General features: G+C 46.1%; 1 protein-coding gene across 1 annotated transcript in view; it reads right to left on the bottom strand.

The window, feature by feature from the left end:
- The window catches only part of PAH (phenylalanine hydroxylase), an 84,418-nt gene that overhangs the window by 33,865 nt on the left and 28,063 nt on the right, over positions 1-22,490 (bottom strand). The window contains exon 4 of the mRNA XM_040234849.1: positions 3,266-3,354. Within this exon, the coding sequence (XP_040090783.1) occupies positions 3,266-3,354 (89 nt within the window). The remainder of the gene's footprint in view (positions 1-3,265; positions 3,355-22,490) is intronic.

Genomic DNA, 22,490 nt, shown 5'->3' with positions numbered 1-22,490 from the left:
CCAGGGAGGTTATAACATTGAATTTTGAAAATGTGGGTAAAGCATTCAGCACAGCATCTGGCATACAGTCCTCACTGGAGAAACATTAGCTGTGGATGTTATTTGCTTAATCAGTGTTTGTGGAAGGAAGGCGGGGTTGTGGGGGAAGGCGGGAGAGAGCCGGAGAAAAAGGCAAGGGCTTCCACGTTCCCGCTGAAAGGCAGGTACCCTCTACCCTGCATTTCGGGAACAAGTCTTCCTTGGCCTCATTTCTCAAAGGGGCGGTTTTGAAATCCCTGAAGTGAGATGCTGGCTCAGCTGTCAGTGGACACTGCCAAGGGCAGGGGGTCAGCCTGAACACCAGGGGACCGGGAGGAACAGAGGGTCCTTCCGGGAAGAACGCCCGAGCCACCCCTTGCGGCGAGGCCAGGCCCTGCGGGGCCTGGAGGCTGCGGGGGAAGCACCCTGGAGGGTTTACTCTGTCCTTGGCCCGCGAGTTCCCCAGATCTGATGAAAAGTCACAGAAAGGAACACAGAGAGCCTGGCCTCCTCGTCAGGGGGACCGTGTACCTGATAAATCGCATTTTTATGATAAAAAGCATGACACAGAGAGGTCAGGGAGCCAAAGACATGGGCTGGGTCTGTAAAGAAAATGAATTCCAGGGAGTTTTAAGACCAGCCCCGAGTGCCTCTGAGGAGACACAAGGGTAAGGAGAGGGAACGGACCGTTTCTGAGGACTGGCCTCTTCCCCCGTTGCTCCGAGGGAGCCAGCACGTGGCCAGCGGAAGGGACACGGAGCTGGGCGGGAGGCGGGGAGCTTGGGAAGAGGAGAAAACATCCCAGGGACGGGGGCAGGGTGGCCAGACAGCATTTCTGAGAAACGGAGTCTTTGGAGATGCTCGTCTCCCTGGGCAGGCGGCAAAGTGGGTCTGCCCAAGACGTGTCACGGGGCATGTAGACCATCTCCTTGTGTGCCCCCCCTTCCCCGGGCTCCGCTCAGTTGCTTTCTACCGAGGAAGATGGGATGAGATTCCAAATGCTGCAACTTTACCTCTAGTTTTTGCAGGGAGCAGGTGTTTAAGTAATAGATATGAGGAGCCCGAAATCCGGTTTCTATCCTTAAATAATTTCACAAATGAGAATCAAAGAAGCTCTGGGAAGTTCACTTAAAGATGCACAGACAGGAGGATTCACTGCCGAATCATCCTGAAAGACTGAACCCTCCTACAAGCTTCCTGTTGGGGGTGCGTTAGGACCTGATGGCACTGACTTAAAATATGTATAACCATGCTGTGTGCGTGCATGCTCAGTCGTGTCCGACTCTTTGTGACCCCACAGATGGTAGCCCACCAGGCTCCTCTGTCCAAGGGGTTTCCCAGGTAAGAATACTGGAGTGGGTTGTCATTTCCTACTTCCGGGGATCGTCCCGACTCAAGGATCGAACCCGAGTCTCCTCCATCTCCTGCATTTGGCAGGCAGATTCTTTACCACTCTTTGCGACCCCTTGGACTGCAGCCGACCAGGCTCCTCCTCCATGGGATTCTCCAGGCAAGAATACTGGAGTGGGTTCCCATTTCCTTCTACCACTGCGCCACCTGGGAAGCGCCATGTGTACTCACGCGTGTCTAAATAAATGAATTAATAAAATATTGATGGTTTTGGACAGTATAACAGGTGATTTTTTTTTCGGTTTTGAAGTATAGGAACTGGAGGAAATTCACCTTTGCTTCTGCTTATAAAACACCTTCTCCAAGTTAAAAAAAAGTGCAGAATAGAACCAAGAGAAAAAAGAGAAATAACTAAGATTAGGGATGATCTTCATATTCTTCCTCATGCTTTTCTGCACTTTTGAGTCCACTCTAAGGGGTTTACTATTTGAATTGGAACAAGCAACAACTGTTCATATTTTAAAAGGCTGCTGTTGCTAAGCCGCTTCAGTCGTGTCCGACCCTGTGCGACCCCATAGACGGCAGCCCACCAGGCTCCCCCGTCCCTGGGATTCTCCAGGCAAGAATACTGGAGTGGGTTGCCTGCCCAAATAGCTTGCTCTTTGTCTCTGTGAAAGGGCCTGGATTTCTGACACTGGTTAGACTTCTGTCCTCAGGTACTATGAGCACAGATGGAAGAGTCGGAGGATCCAAAGTTTAGGCTGACTTAGGGATGACTCATTTACTTTTGTTGTGCCTCAGTGACTCTGTCAGTACAATGGGAACATCAGCTTTGCTTACTGAAAAGAGCCTTTGTGAAGAGCACATTCACAACCTGCTCAGCGGTAAAGACCACATAGCTGAGACGGAGGAGAAAACAGAGTCCTGATAAAATGAAGAGGCTCTAAGTGAGTTACAGTAACCATCGCCAGTGAAAACAGCCTCCAAGTCGTTTAAAGACTGAGGAACCATTTGCCTGGTCGGAGAGTAAATGACAGTCAACGCAATGGTGGCATTTCTCACCTCTAGAAGCCTCACCTCTCAGCCTCTAGAAGGCTGCTCCTTCTAGAGTTCTCCACCCTAAAAAGGAGAATAAGACTCCAACCTTGGTCCTCTACTTAAAAATATGAATGGATACAGGATACAGTCAAATGCTCTATCTGACACATCAGATCTTTTAAAATCTGACCATAACCCACCACCCAGCTTCATCTTCTGACACTCTCACCCTCACACCTAACACATCAACTCAGCCATTCCCCAAATATTGCTGTTGTTGTTCAGTAACTGAGTTGTTTCCAATTCTTTGCGCCCCATGGACTTCAGCACGCCAGGCTCCCCTGTCTTTTACATCTCCTGGAGTTTGCTCAGATTCATGTCCAAATATTCCAGATACTGAGGACTCTGAGCCTTTGCATATGCTATTCCCTTGGCTCACAGAGCCTCTTGGTTCCTTATATGACCAGCATCTTCTCAGGCTTTGAAATCCAGTTCCAGGTCACCACCCCCCACTGTCCCACTGTAGCTGGTGGAGTTGTTAGTAGCTTAGTGTCACCCAAGCACTTGATTTAAACCTCTGTGGTAGGACCAAATCAGAAATAAAGGTGATTTACATATGTGCACGTGTTTCTGTGCATGTGTAAATACCCATCCCTTACATACATATATGATAAATAAATAATAGTTTCTGGATGGTGATCTGTATTTGCTTCAAAGATAACCATGATAATGATGATGTCTAAGTAGACGCTCAATAAATGTTTGTCATACAAGCAAACAAAGACACATTGCTCCAAAGGGGGTGGAGGGGGTAGAGGGGGGAACTGAGGGAGCCTCATGGGCGGGGCCAAGGGCTCACCGGGTGATCTGCATCCAGTTCAGCTCCATAGCTGAGAATCTGATTGGCAAAGTTGTCGAGTTCCTGAATGGTTCTTGGAAACCAGGGCACTGCAACACAGAAAGGGCAAAGGCCAGATTAGCAGATGGGTGTAACGTGGCCAAAGGTCTCACCAAGATCAGAAGCAGGGGATCAATTCCAATGAGGCAAGCCCATGGTGCTGGCAAGTGGGGTCCCAGATAACCCCCAAATTCCTACTCAAAAGTCAAATCTCATTTTCCTTGGAAACAAATTGTATATATTTATTGATTTATTCAACATTGAAGTTGAATAAGCCAGTAACAAATCCTGACGATAGCTTAAGCATATATCATGATGGTTTGATAGACATATACATTGTGAGAGGATTCCCCTCATCTGGTTAATTAACACATCCATCACCACACATATTTATCTTTTGAGGGTTCTATTCTCTTTGCAAATTTCAACAATACAGTACAGTGTTGTTGACTACAGTCACCATGTTTTACATTAGATCCTCAGGCCTGACCCATCTGTTTTGGGGGCCATTCCACACTGCATGTGGGATCTTAGTTTCATCCCCAGGGATTGAACCCATGCCCCCTGCACTGGAAGCACAGAGTCTTAACCACTGAACCGCTGGGGAAGTCCCAGACCTCATTCATCTTATAGCTGAAAAGTTTGTACCCTTTAACCAGCCTCTCCCTATTTCCCCACCATTAAGACCCTGGTAACCAGTTATCTACTTTATGTTTCTATGAGTTTACTTTTTTTTTCTTTTTGAAGATTCCACATATAAATGATACCATTCAGTATGGTTTTTTTTTTTTTTTCTGTCTCACTTATTTCACTTAAAACATGTTCCCTCACCTATTCCCTTTCCTGGAGATTTTCTCTGAATGATCTCAAAATTCATCTCTTGTCTACCTATCATGGCACAGTGGAGTGGTGTTTGATGGTTTACTTTAGCAGCAGAATATTTCATGTGATATATGTTCCAGATATATTCTGGAATATTCATTCTATGCATGCTAAGTCACTTCAGTCGTGTCTGACTCTTTGTGACACTATAGACTTTAGCCCGCTAGGCTCCTCTGATGGGATTCTCCAGGCAAGAATACTAGAGTAGGTTGCCATGCCCTCCTCCAGGGGATCCTCTCAACCCAGGGACTGAAACCACATCTCTTATGTCTCCTGCATTGGCAGGTGGGTTCTTTACCACGAGGTGAAGAATCACCTGCAATGCAGGAGACCCCAGTTCAATTCCTAGGTCGGAAAGATCGACTGGAGAAGGGATAGGCTACCCATTGCAGTATTCTTGGGCTTCCCTTGTGGCTCAGCTGGTAAAGAATCTGCCTGCACTGTGGGAGAACTGGGTTTGATCCCTGGGTTGGGAAGATCCCTTAGAGAAGGGAAAGACTACCCATTCCAGTATTCTGGCCTGGAGAATTCCATGGACTATGGAGTCACAAAGAGTCAGACACCACTGAGCAGCTTTCACTTTCACTTTCTTTCGGCGCCACCTGGGAAGCCTTCTATTGTAAGCAGCGGTAAGCCCAAGGACTCTTCTCTTGCAACCCATCTTCCTTTCATGTATCTCCCTCCCAAGGGCCTCCAGGAAACCTTGCAAAATATTTTGATGTCAAAGCCATGGTGACATGGAATAAACACCATCCAGCAGTTTGGGATTTGAAGATGCTGTGCAGTACCTAAAAACCCACGGGCTTGCTCTGAAGCAGTAGCAGTACAGTGGGAGAGAACGTGGGGTCTGAATGGTGTGACCCACAGTGACTGGGTCCTGCAGAGTAGGTGGCAGCACCCAGATCTCTGTGGCCTTCAAGAAAGAAGGCACACTGAGAGCAGAACTGTCCCAGGAATGAATGAACAGAGATGAGGACATTTTGGACTGTAAGTTCCACGGAGTCAGGAAACAGACTACACTGTAGTTCTATGTGCAGAGAGGGAACAGAGGGAGGAAATTTTAGGGGAAAAGATGCTAAACTTGCAGCCAGTTGGGTCTACCTTTTAGAACCCAGGCTCCTGCTGCCTACTCACTCTCTCCTGTGTCTCAGTCCCAACTCTGTAAAAATAGCAGCAACATGTCATATGCCAGGAACTGTGCTTAGCATTTTTGGTGAAATATGTCCTTTAATCTGGGGACTGCTGTGAGGCTGTGAGGAGTAAATGAGAATGTAGGCAAAGGTTGCAGCCCAGCGACAGGATGATAAAAGGTAGCTTTCCCCTGTTTGCACATTATTTCTGTCTGGCTTGGCTCCTCAGGCAGGAAAGAACATGCGTGCCATCTAGTGGTCATACTGGGGAACTGTCACCCCTGGTCTACACATTAGAGCCTCAGACAGGAAACAGCTGCATTCCATCAAAACAAGATAGTTATGTGAACACAAGTAATAAAGATCCACTTAACAGCCTCCTTTCCATAGATCTGAGATGCTAATCTTTATTCCTCCTCTGTTAATAATAAAAACTAACTAACACTGAGTATAATTCCAAATACTTAGTATTTGTATTATTGGTGGGTACTATTGTGTGTGTGTCTACTATTGGTGTGGGTACTATTGGTGGGTACTCTTCGATGAGTTGGATCATCAAAAAAGCAAGAGAGTTCCAGAAAAAACATCTACTTCTTCTTTATTGACTATGCCAAAGCCCTGTGTGGATCAAAACAAACTGTGGAAAATTCTTCAAGAGATGGGAATACCAGACCACCTGACCTGCCTCCTGAAGAAATCTGTATGCTGGTCAGGAAGTAACAGTTAGAACTGGAGATAGAACAACAGACTGGTTCCAAATTGGGAAAAGAGTATGTCAAGGCTGTATACTGTCACCCTGCTTATTTAACTTATATGCAGAGTACATCATGAGAAATACTGGACTGGATGAAGTCCAAGCTAGAACCAAGATTGCCAGGAGAAATATCAATAACCTCAGATATGCAAATGACACCATCCTTATGGCAGAAAGCAAAAAACTAAAGAGCTTCTTGATGAAAGTGAAAGAGTAGAGTGGAAAAGTTGGCTTAAAGCTCAACATTCAGAAAACTAAGATCATGGCATCTGGTCCCATCACTTCATGGCAAATAGATGGGGAAATAATGGAAAAGTGTTAGACTTTATTTTGGGGGGCTCCAAAATCACTGCAGATGGTGACTGCAGCCTTGAAATTAGAAGACGCTTGCTCCTTGGAAGGAAAGTTATGACCAACCTAGACAGCATATTCAAAAGCAGAGACATTACTTTTCCAACAAAGATCCATCTAGTCAAAGCTATGGTTTTTCCAATAGTCATGTATGGATGTAAGAGTTAGACTATAAAGAAAGCTGAGTGCCGAAGAATTGATGCTTTTGAACTGTGGTGTTGGGGAAGCCTCTTAAGAGTCCTTGGACTGCAAGGAGATCCAACCAGTCCATTCTAAAGGAATTCAGTCCTGAATATTCATTGGAAAGACTGATGCTGAAGCTGAAACTCTAATACTTTGGCCATCTGATTCAAAGAACTGACTCATTTGAAGAGACCCTGATGCTGGGAAAGATTGAAGGCAACAGGAGAAGGGGATGACAGAGGATGAGATGGTTGGATGGCATCACTGACTCAATGGACATGAGTTTGAGTAAACTCCGGGAGTTGGTGATGGACAGGGAGGCCTAGTGTGCTGCAGTCCTTGGGGTCTCAAAGCCTCATACACGACTGAGCAACTGAACTGACTGAACTGATCGTGTGTGTGTTAACTGTTCAGTTGTGTCCAATTCTTTGAGACCCATGGACTGTAGGCCACCAGGCTCCCCTGTCCATGGAATTCTCCAGGCAAGAATACTGGAGTGGGTTGTCATTCCCTTCTACAGGGGATCTTCCTGACCCATGGATCAAACCCTGCCTTGCAGGTGGGTTCTTTACCGTCTGAGCCACAAGGAAAGCCTGGTGGTACTATTGATATCCCCATATTGAAAATGAAAAAACTGGGATATGGGGAGGTTAAGTGATAAACCCAAATACACACACTGTTGGAAACAGTGGATTCGATATTCAAACTTGGGCCTGAATGATGCTGTGGTCTCAGGCCTGGACCACAAAATCCATCCTTTCAGGTACGGGAGTGGGGAGCACAGAGGTTGGGCAGAGGGGATGGCTCTGGAGCCTGACTGCCTGATTTTCTTTAGTTTCCCACCTGGAGGTCTGCATGCCCCTAAGTCCAGCCTGGTTCTCAAGGTGGGCTCCCTACAATAATAATAACAGGAACAGACCTTGTGGCAGTAATTCCAGGTAAGACTCACAGAGCTCTTATTTCGTGCCAGGCACTGTCCTAAACACTACATACCCTTCCTCACCCAATTCTCATACCAGCCCAGTGAGGATGGTATTATTATCACCTCCATTTTCAGAAGAGGAGACCGAGGGGCAGGGAGGAAAGGTCCCTCTACAGCCCTCCGCTGTCCCAGGTGCTGGACTTTGGAGTCTGGGATGACTCAGCCCTGCATTCAGCTCACTGAAGATGAGACCTGACTTCCCACTTTGTCACTTGAATTCTCTCCAAGCTTTTCTTTCTCCTTGAATCCAGAGCCTTGCATGAGGATCTCTGTTGTCAGCACTGAAAATGGGGTCTGTTCCCTCCATGGGTCTGGGAGGGCGTAAGAAAGGATGTCCTATTGTAGTCAGTCAGGACTCAGGACCCCCTCTAAGAGCCTCCCTGTTTCTCTAGTGTGTTGCTGCCCCGTCCCTTCCCTTCCAAGGCTGCCTGTCCCTGCTCATTCACAGCCTCTATTTTGCCAGAAATTTATCCATAACTCTGGCAATAACAGCTGCCCCTGGGGATACAGCAAGCCAGCCTTTCCTCCCTGCACCATCTTCTGACTTGGGGGACCCTTAGCCCTCCCAGAGGAGTTTTCATGACTACGTATTAAACACTTATACTGCCAGGCTCTGGACGTTGAGGAGTGAATACAGTGGATTCCTCACTCCTGTGGGGCTCACATCCGAGAGAGAGGGACAAGGAATAAGCTATAAGTAAATTTTAAAATATAACAATGCCAGGAAGTCCTTGAAGAAGAAAAAAGCAGTGCCAGGAAATAGAAAAGGAAGAGGATACTATTTTATATAACATCTCATGGCTCCAGACCCCAGGGCGAAGGTCAGAGAGACATGACACGACCTTGCCATGCATGGCTCAAAGGGACTAGAATAGCCAGAGTTTGTCCCCAGCCCAGATCAGGGCCCCCGTTTCTCAGGGAGAGACAATCTAGCTATGGTTAAGGCCCTGATTACACAGGCAGACAACCTAGGCTTGAAAGTGGTCTCTAGGGCAATATTGTATAGGAAGCTGGAATGTTAGGTCCATGAATCAAGGCAAATTGGAAGTGGTCAAACAGGAGATGGCAAGAGTGAACATCGACATTCTAGGAATCAGTGAACTAAAATGGACTGGAATGGGTGAATTTAACTCAGATGACCATTATATCTACTCCTGTGGGCAGGAATCCCTTAGAAGAAATGGAGTAGCCATCATGGTCAACAAAAGAGTCTGAAAGGCAGTACTTGGATGCAATCTCAAAAACGACAGAATGATCTCTGTTCATCTCCAAGGCAAATCATTCAATATCACAGTAATCCAAGTCTATGCCCCAACCAGTAATGCTGAAGAAGCTGAAGCTGAACGGTTCTATGAAGACCTACAAGACCTTCTAGAACTAACATCCAAAAAAGATGTCCTTTTCATTATAGGGGACTGGAATGCAAAACTAGGAAGTCAAGAAACACCTGGGGTAACAGGCAAATTTGGCCTTGGAATGCACAATGAAGCAGGGCAAAGACTAATAGAGTTCTGCCAAGAGAATGCACTGGTCATAACAAACACCCTCTTCCAACAGCGCAAGAGAAGACTCTACACATGGACATCACCAGATGGTCAACACCGAAATCAGATTGATTATATTCTTTGCAGCCAAAGATGGAGAAGCTCTACACAGTCAGCAACAAGACCGGGAGCTGACTGTGGCTCAGATCATGAACTCCTTATTGCCAAATTCAGACTTAAATTGAAGAAAGAGGGGAAAACCACTAGATCATTCAGTTCAGTTGAGTTCAATTCAGTCGCTCAGTCGTGTCTGACTCTTTGCGACCCCATGAATCGCAGCACACCAGGCCTCCCTGTCCATCACCAACTCCCGGAGTTCACTCAAATTCACGTCCATCGAGTCAGTGATGCCATCCAGCCATCTCATCCTCTGTCGTCCCCTTCTCCTACTGCCCCCAATCCCTCCCAGCATCAAAGTCTTTTCCAGTGAGTCAACTCTTCGCATGAGGTGGCCAAAGTACTGGAGTTTCAGCTTTAGCATCATTCCTTCCAAAGAAATCCCAGGGCTGATCTCCTTCAGAATGGACTGGTTGGATCTCCTTGCAGTCCAAGGGACTCTCAAGAGTCTTCTCCAACACCACAGTTCAAAAGCATCAATTCTTCGGTGCTCAGCTTTCTTCACAGTCCAACTCTCACATCCATACATGACTACTGGAAAAACTATAGCCTTGACTAGACGGACCTTAGTCAGCAAAGTAATGTCTCTGCTTTTGAATATGCTATCTAGGTTGGTCATAACTTTTCTTCCAAGGAGTAAGCATCTTGTAATTTCATGGTTGCAATCACCATCTGCAGTGATTTTGGAGCCCCAAAAAATAAAGCCTGACACTGTTTCCACTGTTTCCCCATCTATTTCCCATGAAGTGATGGGACCAGATGCCATGATCTTTGTTTTCTGAATGTTGAGCTTTAAGTCAACTTTTTCACTCTCCTCTTTCACTTTCATCAAGAGGCTTTTTACTTCCTCTTCACTTTCTGCCATAAGGGTGGTGTCATCTGCATATCTGAGGTTATTGATATTTCTCCTGGCAATCGTGATTCCAGCTTGTGTTTCTTCCAGTCCAGGGTTTCTCATGATGTACTCTGCATAGAATTTAAATAAGCAGGGTGACAATATACAGCCTTGACATACTCCTTTTCCTATTTGGAACCAATCTGTTGTTCCATGTCCAGTTCTAACTGTTGCTTCCTGACCTGTATACAGGTTTCTCAAGAGGCAGGTCAGGTGGTCTGGTATCCCCATCTCTTTCAGAATTTTCAACAGTTTATTGTGATCCACACAGTCAAAGGCTTTGGCATAGTCAATAAAGCAGAAATAGATGTTTTTCTGCAACTCTCTTTCTTTTTATATGATCTAGCGGATGTTGGCAATTTGATCTCTGGTTCCTCTGCCTTTTTTAAAACCAGCTTGAACATCTGGAAGTTCATGGTTCACGTATTGCTGAAGCCTGGCTTGGAGAATTTTGAGCATTACTTTACTAGCATGTGAGATGAGTACAATTGTGCGGTAGTTAGAGCATTCTTCAGCATTGCCTTTCTTTGGGATTAGAATGAAAACTGACCTTTTCCAGCCCTGTGGCCACTGCTGAGTTTTCCAAATTTGCTGGCATATTGAGTGCAGCACTTTCACGGCATCATCTTTGAGGATTTGAAATAGCTCCACTAGAATGCCATCACCTCCACTAGCTTTGTTCATAGTGATGCTTTCTAAGGCCCACTTGACTTCACATTCCAGGATGTTTGGCTCTAGATGAGTGATCACACCATCGTGATTATCCGGGTCGTGAAGATCTTTTTTGTACAGTTCTTCTGTGTATTCTTGCCACATCTCTCTTAATATCTTCTGCTTCTGTTAGGTCCAGACCATTTCTGTCCTTTATCGAGCCCATCTTTGCATGAAATGTTCTCTTGGTATCTCTAATTTTCTTGAAGAGATCTCTAGTCTTTCCCATTCTGTTCTTTTCCTCTATTTCTTTGCATTGATTGCTGATGAAGGCTTTCTTATCTCTTCTTTCTATTCTTTGGAACTCTGCATTCAGATGCTTATATCTTTCCTTTTCTCCTTTGCTTTTTGCCTCTCTTCTTTTCACAGCTATTTGTAAGACCTCCCCAGACAGCTATTTTGCTTTTTTGCATTTCTTTTCCATGAGGATGCTCTTGATCCCTGTCTCCTGTACAATGTCGAAAACCTCATTCCACAGTTCATCAGGCACTCTATCTATCAGATCTAGGCCCTTAAATCTATTTCTCACGTCCACTGTACAATCATAAGGGATTTGATTTAGGTCATACCTGAATGGTCTAGTGGTTTTCCCTACTTTCTTCAATGTGAGTCTGAATTTGGTAATAAGGAGTTCATGATCTGAGCCACAGTCACCTCCTGGTCTTGTTTTTGTTGACTGTATAGAGCTTCTCCATCTTTGCCTGCAAAAAATATAATCAATCTGATTTCAGTGTCAACCATCTGGTGATGTCCATGTGTAGAGTCTTCTCTTGTGTTGTTGGAAGAGGGTGTTTGCTATGACCAGTGCATTTTCTTGGCAAAACTCTGTTAGTCTTTGCCCTGCTTCATTGTGCATTCCAAGGCCAAATTTGCCTGTTACTCCAGGTGTTTCTTGACTTCCTACTTTTGCATTCCAGTCCCCTATAATGAAAAGGACATCTTTTTTAGGTGTTAGTTCTAAAATGTCTTGTAGGTCTTCATAGAACCATTCAACTTCAACTTCTTATTGACGTAAATCAAATCCCTTGTGACTATACAGTGGAAGTAAGAAATAGATTTAAGGGACTAGATCTGATAGAGTGGCTGATGAACTATGGAATGAGGTTCATGACACTGTACAGGAGACAGGAATCAAGACCATCCCCAAGAAAAAGAAACGCAAAAAAGCAAAATGGCTGTCTGAGGAGGGCTTACAAATAGCTGTGAAAAGAAGCGAAGTGAAAAGCAAATTAGAAAAGGAAAGATATACCCATTTGAATGCAGAGTTCCAAACAATAGCAAGGAGAGATAAGAAAGCCTTCCTCAGTGATCAATGCAAAGAAATAGAGGAAAACATAGAAAGGAAAAGACTAGAGGTCACTTCAAGAAAATTAGAGATACCAACAGAACATTTCATGGAGAGATGGGCTCAATAAAGGACAGAAATGGTAGGGGCCTAACAGAAGCAGAAGATATTAAGAAAAGGTCACAAGAATACACAGAAGAACTGTACAAAAAAGATCTTCATGACCCAGATAATCATGATGATGTGATCATTCACTTAGAGCCAGACATCCTGGAATGTGAAGTCAAGTGGACAAATAATTAACCCTGCTTTAGTCTTCCTACCAATAAAGTGGGGATAATAAAGTACCACTTTATAGGAACACATAAGTTTAAAAGAGTTAATATGTGTGATCTGTTGAGAACAGAGTCTGGCACATAATAAATACAGATTCATGTTGGAAATAGGGATTCCCTGATGGCTCAGTAGTAAAAAATCCATCTGCAATGCAGGAGAAGCAGGTTCGATCCCTAGGTTGGGAAGATCCCCTGGAGGAGGGCATGGAAACCCACTTCTGTATTCTTGCCTGGAGAATCCCATGGGCAGAGGAGCCTGGCAGGCTATAGTCCATAGGTTTGCGAAGAGTCAGACACAACTGCAGGAACTAAGCACTTAACACGTGGGGAATACTGGGGGTTTGGTTCCAGACCACGACGATAAAGAGAATATCACAGTAGAGTGAGTCACATGAACTCTGAGGTTTCCCAGGACATATAAAAGTTGTGTTTTTACACTACGCTGTAGTCTATGAAGTGTGCAATAGTGTTACATCTGAAAAAGCAATGTATATATCTTAATTTAAAAATATATACTTGCTAAAAATGGTAAGTATCATCTGAGCCTTCAGCAAGTCATAGTAGTAACATTACTGATCTCAGATCACCATGACAAATACAATCAGGAGATAGGCTGAAATATTGTGAGAACCACCACCACAGGATACAGGGACAGGAAGTGAGCAAACGCTGTTGGAAAAATGAAGGCTATGGACTTGCTCCATATAGGGCTTTCACAAACCTGCCATTTGTAAAAAATACAGTACCTGTGAAGCATGGTAAAGCAAAGCACGATAGAAGAGGAATGTCTGCATTGGGACTGTTCAGCTACAAACTCCGGGGACTTTGCTTTTGTTTTTACTCTGCCCTTAATATAATACAGGGAGCAGAGCATAAAGTCTTCCAGCGAGGCTAGGAATCCATCCAGTTGTGTAACTCAGCAAGCATTTTATCTCTCAGAGCCTTAGTTTCTTTAACCAGAAAATGAATTAAAACTGCCTTTCCATATCACTGCCTCATTGCAAACGTTAAGGTGGCTCAGTGGTAAAGAATCCACCTGCCAATGCAGGAGCCGCAGATTCAACCTCTGGGTCAGCAGATCCTCTGGAAGAGGCAGCGACCACCCACTCCAGTATTCCAGCCTGGGAAATTCCGTAGACAGAGAAGCCTGGCGGGCTACAGTCCACGGGGTCTCAGAGTCGGACACGAGTGAGCACGCACACACTTGCGTTAAATGCTAGAGGAAATGGGACACGTTTTAGCAGAGAGACTGGCCACAGGAAGTGTTGCATTGGTGTTAACCACTAGGATGGAAAAAGTTCAGTGGTGATGAGGAAGAAGAAAAAGGAGGAGGAGACGAATGAAGGAGAGAAGGGAGAGGAGGAGGGGAGGGAACGGGAGGAAAGAAGGGAGGCTGGAGTCAGAAGCACCTTCTCAGACAAGCTCTGCTCTGATGTTAACAGGTTTTCTGATCTTGGGCTCAGTTTCCCCTGCAAAAAATGTAGGCCCTTGCATTCACAGCTGCTATGATCTTTTTGGGGTTTCATATGCCTATGTGGAGGGCTAACGCTGGCTAGGGGACTCATGAAAATACACTTTCAGTCAATCTATGTGTCAGCCTGACTTGTTCTTAGAAGCACAGTTACTGTGTTTCTTCAGCTCCCCAAATGCCTGACCCTACTGTTTCCCAAAGAAACAAGGCTCTGCTCCAGAAACAAGCTTCTTTGTCCCCACCCGGGTTCAGAGCTGGGTGTGCTGGTCAGCTTCCAGCTGAACGCCAGAGGGCAGCAGAACCAGCTTACTTTCAGCTTTGGCTGATTTCTCATTTCCTCTCCTCTGCTTTTCTTTTCTCTTCTCTTCTCTCCTTTCCTCCTTTCCTCTCCTCCAAAAGGAAAACACTCTGTACTTGGGCCACATGGCTTGGTTCAGGCCTCTTGGTGGGGAAAAAAAAAAATCAGAGAACTTGAGAGGGTTGCAAAGACTCAAAGGATTCAAGTCTTGGCAAAGTGAAGTCGCTCAGTCGTGTCCAACTCTGCAACCCTATGGACTGTATGTAGACTTCCCGGCTCTTTCATCCATGGGATTTTCCAGGAAAGAATACTGGAGTGGGTTGCCATTTCCTTCTCCAGGGGATCTTCTCGATTCAGGGATCAAACTCAGGTCTCCCACATTGCAGGCAGACTCTTTACCGTCTGAGCCACAAGGAAATCCCCCAAGCGTTAAGTCTTGGCAAAGAGAAGACAAAGGTTGAAGCAGCTTAACAATCCCTAGGACTCCGTCAGGGAGACTGTCAGGGAGACCCAGGTGGCAGTGTGAGGCCATGGGGCCCTCATCCAAGTCCAGGGGCTCCTGGTAGCTTCTGGGTCCCATCATCATTCAGAAAAGGCTCAGAACACACTTGTCTGGTTAAGTAAGGTCCCGCAGGCCACTGTTGGCCAGGATAGGACACTTACCTATGTCCCCATTATCAACTTATGGGTTCTTCCAATTTTCCCCGTCTCAAGGTTACAGTAACTGCTTTTTTCCTTTAAAGTTACACTTTTTGAGAGCTTCCCGGCTACCAAATGCTGTGCTAAGCACTTGACTTCCACTGTCTGTTTTAATTCGCAGGTGTTTGTGTTAGTCACTCAGTCATGGCCAGCTCTTTATAACCCCATGGACTGTAGCCCACCAGGCTCCTCTGTCCATGAAATTCTCCATGCAAGAATACTGGAGTGGGTTGCCATTTCCTACTCCAGGGATCTTCCCAACCCGGGGAAAGAACCCAGGTCTCCTGCATTGCAGGCAGATTCTTTACCATCTGAGCTACCAGGGAAGCCCTGGGGATAGACAGGATTATTTTTGCATTATTAACAGAGCACACTGAAGGTCAGAGAGATGAGGTGACTTGTTCAAGATTACAGAGCTGGCAGGACTGGAATCAGAACTGGGGCAGCTCGTGCACTGAACCACTGGGCTGGCTTAGAAATAAAGTGGGGGTGGGGGACCCTTGATTTTAGATTTCTGTTCTCCCATCTACAGAGGGGGAGGAAATGACAAACTAAGACAGGAATTTAGAGGGGCTGACAGAAAATCCCTAGGACAGCCCCAGGTCTTCCCCCACCTTCCATCAGGCACCCTGGCTTTAGAAGTGGTAACTTTTTAACATGCACGTTCTAGGTTCTTCCAAGACCCCTTCCTATTCCCTTTCTCTTCTTCAGTGATGATCACAGGCCTCTCCCATCCCAACCAGACTCACTCACAAAGCTGGGAATAGAGACTGACCCCAGCGACCCAGGCTTCTGTTTGGAAAAGTGAAATCAGATTAGCTCATTAATGACCTTTGCAAATACCTCCGCGGTGGGCTGGCCTCTGTGAGCCCCTCCACGGCCTCACAGGCGGCAGGGCTCAGCAGTTAATGAATGGCTCCAGCAGGCTGGTGCAACAGAGGGCCTCTGTGAAGCCAGAGGCATCCGGGGGTGGGGTGAGGGGGGCAGATCATTAATAAATATTGATTTGACTCCAAGGGAAGCAGCCCACGGGAGAGCTGGCCCTGGACACCCACGTTGTAGTCTCATTAAGTCGGGGTCAACTGCTCAGCCTGGATGCCGAGGGGCGGCTGGCTCAGGGGTGCTCCTGAGCAAAAAGCATCACCACCACCACCACCACCACCCCACCCCCGACAGGCCTGGCTGGAGCCTGCTTCCTGGCCAGGAAGATTTATAGCAGTTCAAGGTGCAGGTTGAATCCCATCTGACCCCCTCCCTCCACCAGATGCTCACCAGCCCCAGGGTGTAGCCAGCAAGGCACCCAGGCTTGCCCCAGACTTCTGCCTCCAGCCTGTCTCAGGGAGAGCAATAAATCCTCGGCTTCCAAGGCCCAAAATAGAAGGGTGTTCACTCCTCCCCCTTACGAGGCTCCTGGATGTCTTTTCTGAGGCCATGGCCTCCAGCCCAGCAGAGAAGGATGAATGCCTTTGAGGGCATTAGGTTTCTCCTTTAAGGAGCTTCCATTTTCTTTCTGAAGAAAGAACACTCTCTGTGAAGGTCTTGGCAAGAATGGGTGAGCCAAATGCAGATGATGGTACCAAGCCAGTTCCCTCCTCCTGGATCGAACGGAAGCACGGTGGAGGCAGGGCTCACTTATCACTGACAGGCCAGACAAAGCATGTGATCCCTCCATCCACGTATCAAAATGAGAATGAAACCAGGTGAGTAAAAGGCATCTGCTGCTGCTGCTGCTAAGTCGCATCAGTCGTGTCTGACTCTGTGCAACCCCATAGATGGCAGCCCAACAGGCTCCTCCATCCATGGGATTCTCCTGGCAAGAGTACTAGAGTGGGTTGCCATTGCCTTCTCCAAAAGGCATCTATCTACCAGGAAGTAAAGACTGAAAAGGTGTCAAAATGAATAAATGGATGGAATGAGTGAGAGATGTCAGTGAAATGATGCACAAAGAAAAGGGTGTGTATTCCAATCACAAATCTAAACTGGAGCTATCCTCCCAACAGCCATTTTAAGATGTCACTTATCTTATTAATTACTTCTTGATGGGGATATTCACTATGTTCCCAAATACTGAATACCACATTGAGGTGAGATTGATTACCAGCTACTTGCCTCTGGAGTTATGGTCAACCTACACTGGTGCAAACAGAATGCATCTAAAGCCTCTTCCATATAATGTCTGTCCCCCCACAGAAGCCCCTCCCCAACCCTTGCTCCTCTCTCCCCACCATGTCCAAGACTGGCCTCAGTGTAGATTCTTGGTGTGCCTGGCACACACCCACGCCCCTATCCCTACACAGACATGGCTGAACAGCAACACAAGACACATGAGTCAAGACACCATGTGACTGATTTCCCCTGATGCCTCCCTCCATGTGGCTGCTGCTGAATGGGTATTCAATATATATGAGTTGTATGGATGAACGATCCACTGAATTAGGGCATAAATGTGAATGAACGACAAGAAGGTGGCAAAGCAGACTCTGGGTCTGGAGAAGATGTAAAAGAAAAAGGAAGAAAACCCCAATCGTCAGGATTTTAATAAGTAAGACCCATGTGATTTAGCAAATACGAAGGAGAGAGAGGATTCCAGGGAGAAAAGTGCTGTCAAACGTTACAAATATTTCAAAGAGGAAGATAACAAAAAAAGAGGCTACTGCTTTTGGTAATGAATGTTGTCAGAAGGATGAGGAAGAAGAGAAGGAAAAAAAGGAAAGGAGGGAAGAAAAGAAGAACAAAGAGGAAAAGGCAGGAAATCTGAATGTGAAGCTGGCCTTCCATCTCCTAGACCAGTGCTATCTCCAATATAACACAGAGTCACATGGATAATATCAAACATCCAAGCTATGTTCATAGGAAGTCATCTTTGTGAATGAGAGATCATTCCCAGGGGCCCTCACATCATCCCACACAGGAAGTTGACTCCCTGGCTTCTAGATGGGGCTAGCCCCAGGGAAGGAGTGGCTGCCACCAACTCTCTATTTGTCATTAGCCTGGTGAGTGTCCACCCCAAAGAGCTGGTGGTAGCAAATAGCCTGATACTAAGCTGTGGCTGCTTCCCTGGTGGTTCAATGGTAAAGAATCTGCCTGCCAATGCAGGAGACATGGGTTCCATCTCTGGGTCAGGAAGATCCCCTGGAGAAAGAAATCCAGTGTTGCTTGTGGAATCCCATGGACAGAGGAGACTGGCAGGCTATAGTCCATGGGGTTGCAAAGGGTCATACATGACTTAGTGTCTGAACAACAGCAACAGACCATAAAGCTCCCTCCTTACTGACGCTTAAGGATATCTAAGATCAAGGGCCTCTTCAACTCAAGCAAGTTCAACTCAATCCGTCAAACATCCTAACATACTGAGTATCTTGCATGATTCCCCTGTAAGACCCAGAAAATGACAGAGTGGATCTTGGCTCTATTTTACAGATGAAGAAGGAGAGGTAATGAGGTCTCCCAGCTGGCAGGAAGTCAGATGGGATTCAAGCCTAGCTGGCATTGTACAGAATAGGAATTCACATCCTGGCTCCTGACTCTTTTCAAGTAGTTGCTCTTTTTTACTTGCTATGCTGCTCCCTCAACTCAGCATCAATGGCAAATTGACATTCCATTATAAGCATTTCATATTCTCTTTTTACTTCCTTCAATTGAGGGAACACATCTGTACAGAGAGAAAGGGTGTTCTCAGTCTAATTCTTTGTAATCTTCACCATCTTTTGGATTGATCCAAATAGCACAACATGGTAGCCTTTCTTTATCAAAGATCAGGACTTTGGAGATTCTGACTCTGTCTCCACCATGAGATTCATTGGGTATCCTTAGAAAAGACTAGGCATGAGTTTCCTGACCTTTTTGCATGGATCCTTTATGCCAGGCACATTGTACAATCATATCACAGAATTTATACAACTGCACTGGCACACAGATATCTTCATTTTACAGACAAGAAAATCTAGGCCTACAGAGGGCGAGCAACTTGGCCATAAAACTACAGCCCAGGAATCTAACTGGAAAAATGAAGACTCCAAAATCCACACTGCCATTCAAGTGTACCTCTGCCTCATTTCCTAATATGGAGAATAAAAATCAGGTTATCTGCTTACTCTGGCCGGTTGAGTTGCAAAGCGTCAGGGAGACAACCTAAGGGGAAAATATTTTGGATTTGGCCCGCAAATAAGGAATTCCTGTTAGAATGAAAGCCTGTTTATAATCTTATGATGTTCCTCAGCTTGAAGCCCTGGAACCTGGGAAGCAGAATGGCCTCAGAAACCGCATTTACTCAGGATCTTCCCTCACCGTGAATAGACATGCTTCTGACAGCTTGCAAGAGGGCAAGCCCTAGGCCAGCCTCCAGCTTCAGGGCTGCTGCCATCTCTTCACAAACAGGTTTGTCCTTTTAGCTGTGGGTATGCTTGTAGCGATGAGGCAGGCTACTGAAACAAAAGTCCCATCCCCAGCTGCCAGAGGACTTAGAGTGATGTTGCCACAGGTAGCAAGTATCCAGGTAGACTGGAAAAGGCTGTCAATCAATCCTGTATGTCTTTATGAACATGCGGATCCCAGGTCTCCAGCAGACCCAGGTCCACGAGCATCTCTAGCCCTGAGACACATGTGGGGCCAAGTGAAATGCAAGGGAGGAGGTTCAGAAGTGAGGGGGAGATAAAGGGAAGATGATGGAAGAGTAGAGCAGAGGAAGAGCCAGAGGAAAGGCAGGTGCAGGTGGTAGAAATGGAGAAATATCCCGACCATCTGGAGCCCCCTCCTGCCCTAAGCAGCTTCTCTCTACAGGATCTCAACTCTTTGAGAACCATGACCCCTTTGAAAATCCTCTCTCCTAAAATATATGCAAGCAGGTGCAATGTACAATTTTGCCCACAATCCTAGGGGCTATTCAGACTCCTCCCAGGAATCCTACCCTTCTTCCTCCCATGATGGATCTGAAGCTTCAGCCTTATCATGACACTGCCTTTCAGAGCAGTGATGTTGAAGCAGAAAAGAGAAAAACTCAAGTGGGTTGGGAGGGAAGCGGGGCATAGAAGAGTGGGGGAATAAATATAATGTATAAGAAGGAGGGAATAAATATAATGTTATTTTGTCTTCTGCAATAATTTTTCCACTTGAATCATTGCTTCAGGAATTAATCCAAATAAAAAAGACAAAATCATAAGCACCTCCAGGCTAGATAGGTAGAAGATAGATGAAGAAGTAAATAAATAGCCTTTCTACTCCCCACAGAAAATACAGTTGTCCTGGCAATCTGGACACGCTTTGTTTCCACACCGAGACCCTTATAATCACCCCCAATTTGAACAAAATCTACCCAATTGCTCTTGGAAAATAACTCTCAAGTCCAATTGCTCTTGGAAAATAACTCCAAACAGATAAATTTCTCGAAAGGTGATGATCCTACACCTCTGTCTAGCCAAGATATTTTGTCCATCTGCTTCTCCTGGCTGCAATCTGGCTCCATGTAGGAATTTTACATCCCCTGCCCCCAGCTAAATGTAATGTCATGCAAAAGATTCAAAGAGAAAGGTAAAAGGATTAGGAGACTAATCGATGGAAGATATTAACACTCTTTCATGTTGGGTTGAAGAAGGATTTGAGTTCATCAGGAGACAGGGGGACAGGAGAATAGACCTCAAGTATTCAAAAGACTCTATGGATTAAAATCCTATTAAATTCCTATCAGCCAGGAGCCATTTGAGAAGGTTGGGGTTTCTTTAACCTGTCACCATAATTAGCCTTCCCTTAAGCTGTTTTGGGTGGGGAACTTTAGCAGTTAAGAAACTGAAAACTTTCATTTTCTAGCACCCATACGGCCTTTTGAATGGTTTCACCACTAGAATGGAAAGTGATTTAGCCCAATTGATTTGAGGGGTTCAGATCTCCCCCTCCTTCAGCCTGTTGTCAGACTCGCCCCTGAGATCTGAGCCCCTCAATAGAAAGGGCACTTTATTGAATGAAAGAATCAAAGGTTCAGATCTATGAAGATGCTTTCTTCTAATCATCCTCCCATGGAGTTTGACAGAAAGAATAATTCTGCAAAGGGATGGCTGTTTCCCCTTAAAAAAAAAAAAATCTGTTTCTGGGCCCACACTCCAGTTCACAAAAACTAACCCAGAAACCCAAAGGGCCATGTCTTTCAGCAGATGCAAGGATCAGGAAACCATGCCAGGGAAGGGCAACAAATATGGGCCGGGGTGAAGAACCATCCAAAGAAACAAGGGTCCTGAGACACATAGTGTTTTGGAGGGTTAGTCTGAGCAGTGTTTTCCTCACTAGGTAAAATATCGACCCAATGTTAAACTCAATACCCTGCCACTTTGGGCCCCACCAGGGAATCAGACCTGTGTCACATTCTACCTCTGATGAGCCCAACATTGATGACGTGGTGCCTCGATGTCAGAGTGTGGGCTTCCTCACTTTCACACTTGCTAGGTCCTCAGAGTTAAGGTGGAACTGAGGCCGAATTCTACCAGCCATGTCTCCATCACAGCACCCACCCCTCTTCTGCATTCACCTGGCTGCCCAGCTGCCCTCGTCAGCCTGTGAGCTCCCTAAGGACAGGCCCTGCCAGCTCTCTCTCTCCCTCCAGCTCCAAGCATGGTGCTTGGCATAGAACGGTGCTCGACACCCGCTTGCCCACAACTGCACAGAATTCACTCTGTGCCTGAAGACAAGTTGTGGCCTCTGATTTTATCGGATGAAAAATTAAGGAGGATGTTGGGCTGCATGACCTCTGAGGTCATTTTCCAGTTCCCAGAACCTCTGAAAATGTAGTTGTGTACCGGCTGGCTTTTATGGCTCCTGTGCTCAAGTCATTATTTATAATAATGATGATAACACTAAGAATAGTGAACCTCTATTAAGCCCTTAAATGTGCTCTGGGCTGTCCTCAATACACCACTGGTGTTAGTTCATTAATCTTGTAAGACAGAGACTTCTTACTTGAATTCAATACAGTGATAAACTATGATGATCAATAATCTGCCCAAAATCATACCAAGTGGGTGTCCTGGTTCCGGAGTCTGGGCTCCTAACTGCTCTTCCACATCTGTTTTTTGAGCCTCCAGTTCAGGCTGCCAGCCCTTCAGCTGATCTATGTACATCTTCCCTGCCTCCCTGAGGGGCTGCCTGCCTGCCTGTCAATTGCTTTGAATTTCTACCCCAGGGCCCCAGCTGGCCGGGCTTCCACCTGCTCCCAGCAAGGCAGAGCTCGCCCCAGGATCCGGCAGGCCCTTTGCCCTGAGGGCCTGAGGCTCCTGTTGGGAGCAGGTGGCCGGAAAAGCAAGAGGAGGTCATCAGGGAAGCAGCTCACTCAGAAGGTAGAAGAAGAAGGGAAGCAGATAGGGTTAATTTGAGGAGGAATTCCAAGTACCCCCCTCCCCACCGGTGACCAGAGCCTGCATGCATGGCTGCCACTCTCAGCAAGGGCAGACACCCAGGATGGACTTCCTGGTCTTGGTTACAGCCACAAGAGAGCAAGGGCAGGAAGAGAAGAGATCCCCTAGGATGGTTTCAGAGGAGTCTTTTTATGTGGGGTGGGGGTTTCAGT

This window comes from Oryx dammah, unplaced genomic scaffold (genome assembly GCF_014754425.2).
Source record: "Oryx dammah isolate SB20612 unplaced genomic scaffold, SCBI_Odam_1.1 HiC_scaffold_29, whole genome shotgun sequence".
NCBI lineage: Eukaryota > Metazoa > Chordata > Mammalia > Artiodactyla > Bovidae > Oryx > Oryx dammah.
The sequence above is the reverse complement of the archived record's forward strand: the minus strand, read 5'-3'. Positions and strand labels throughout refer to the sequence as shown.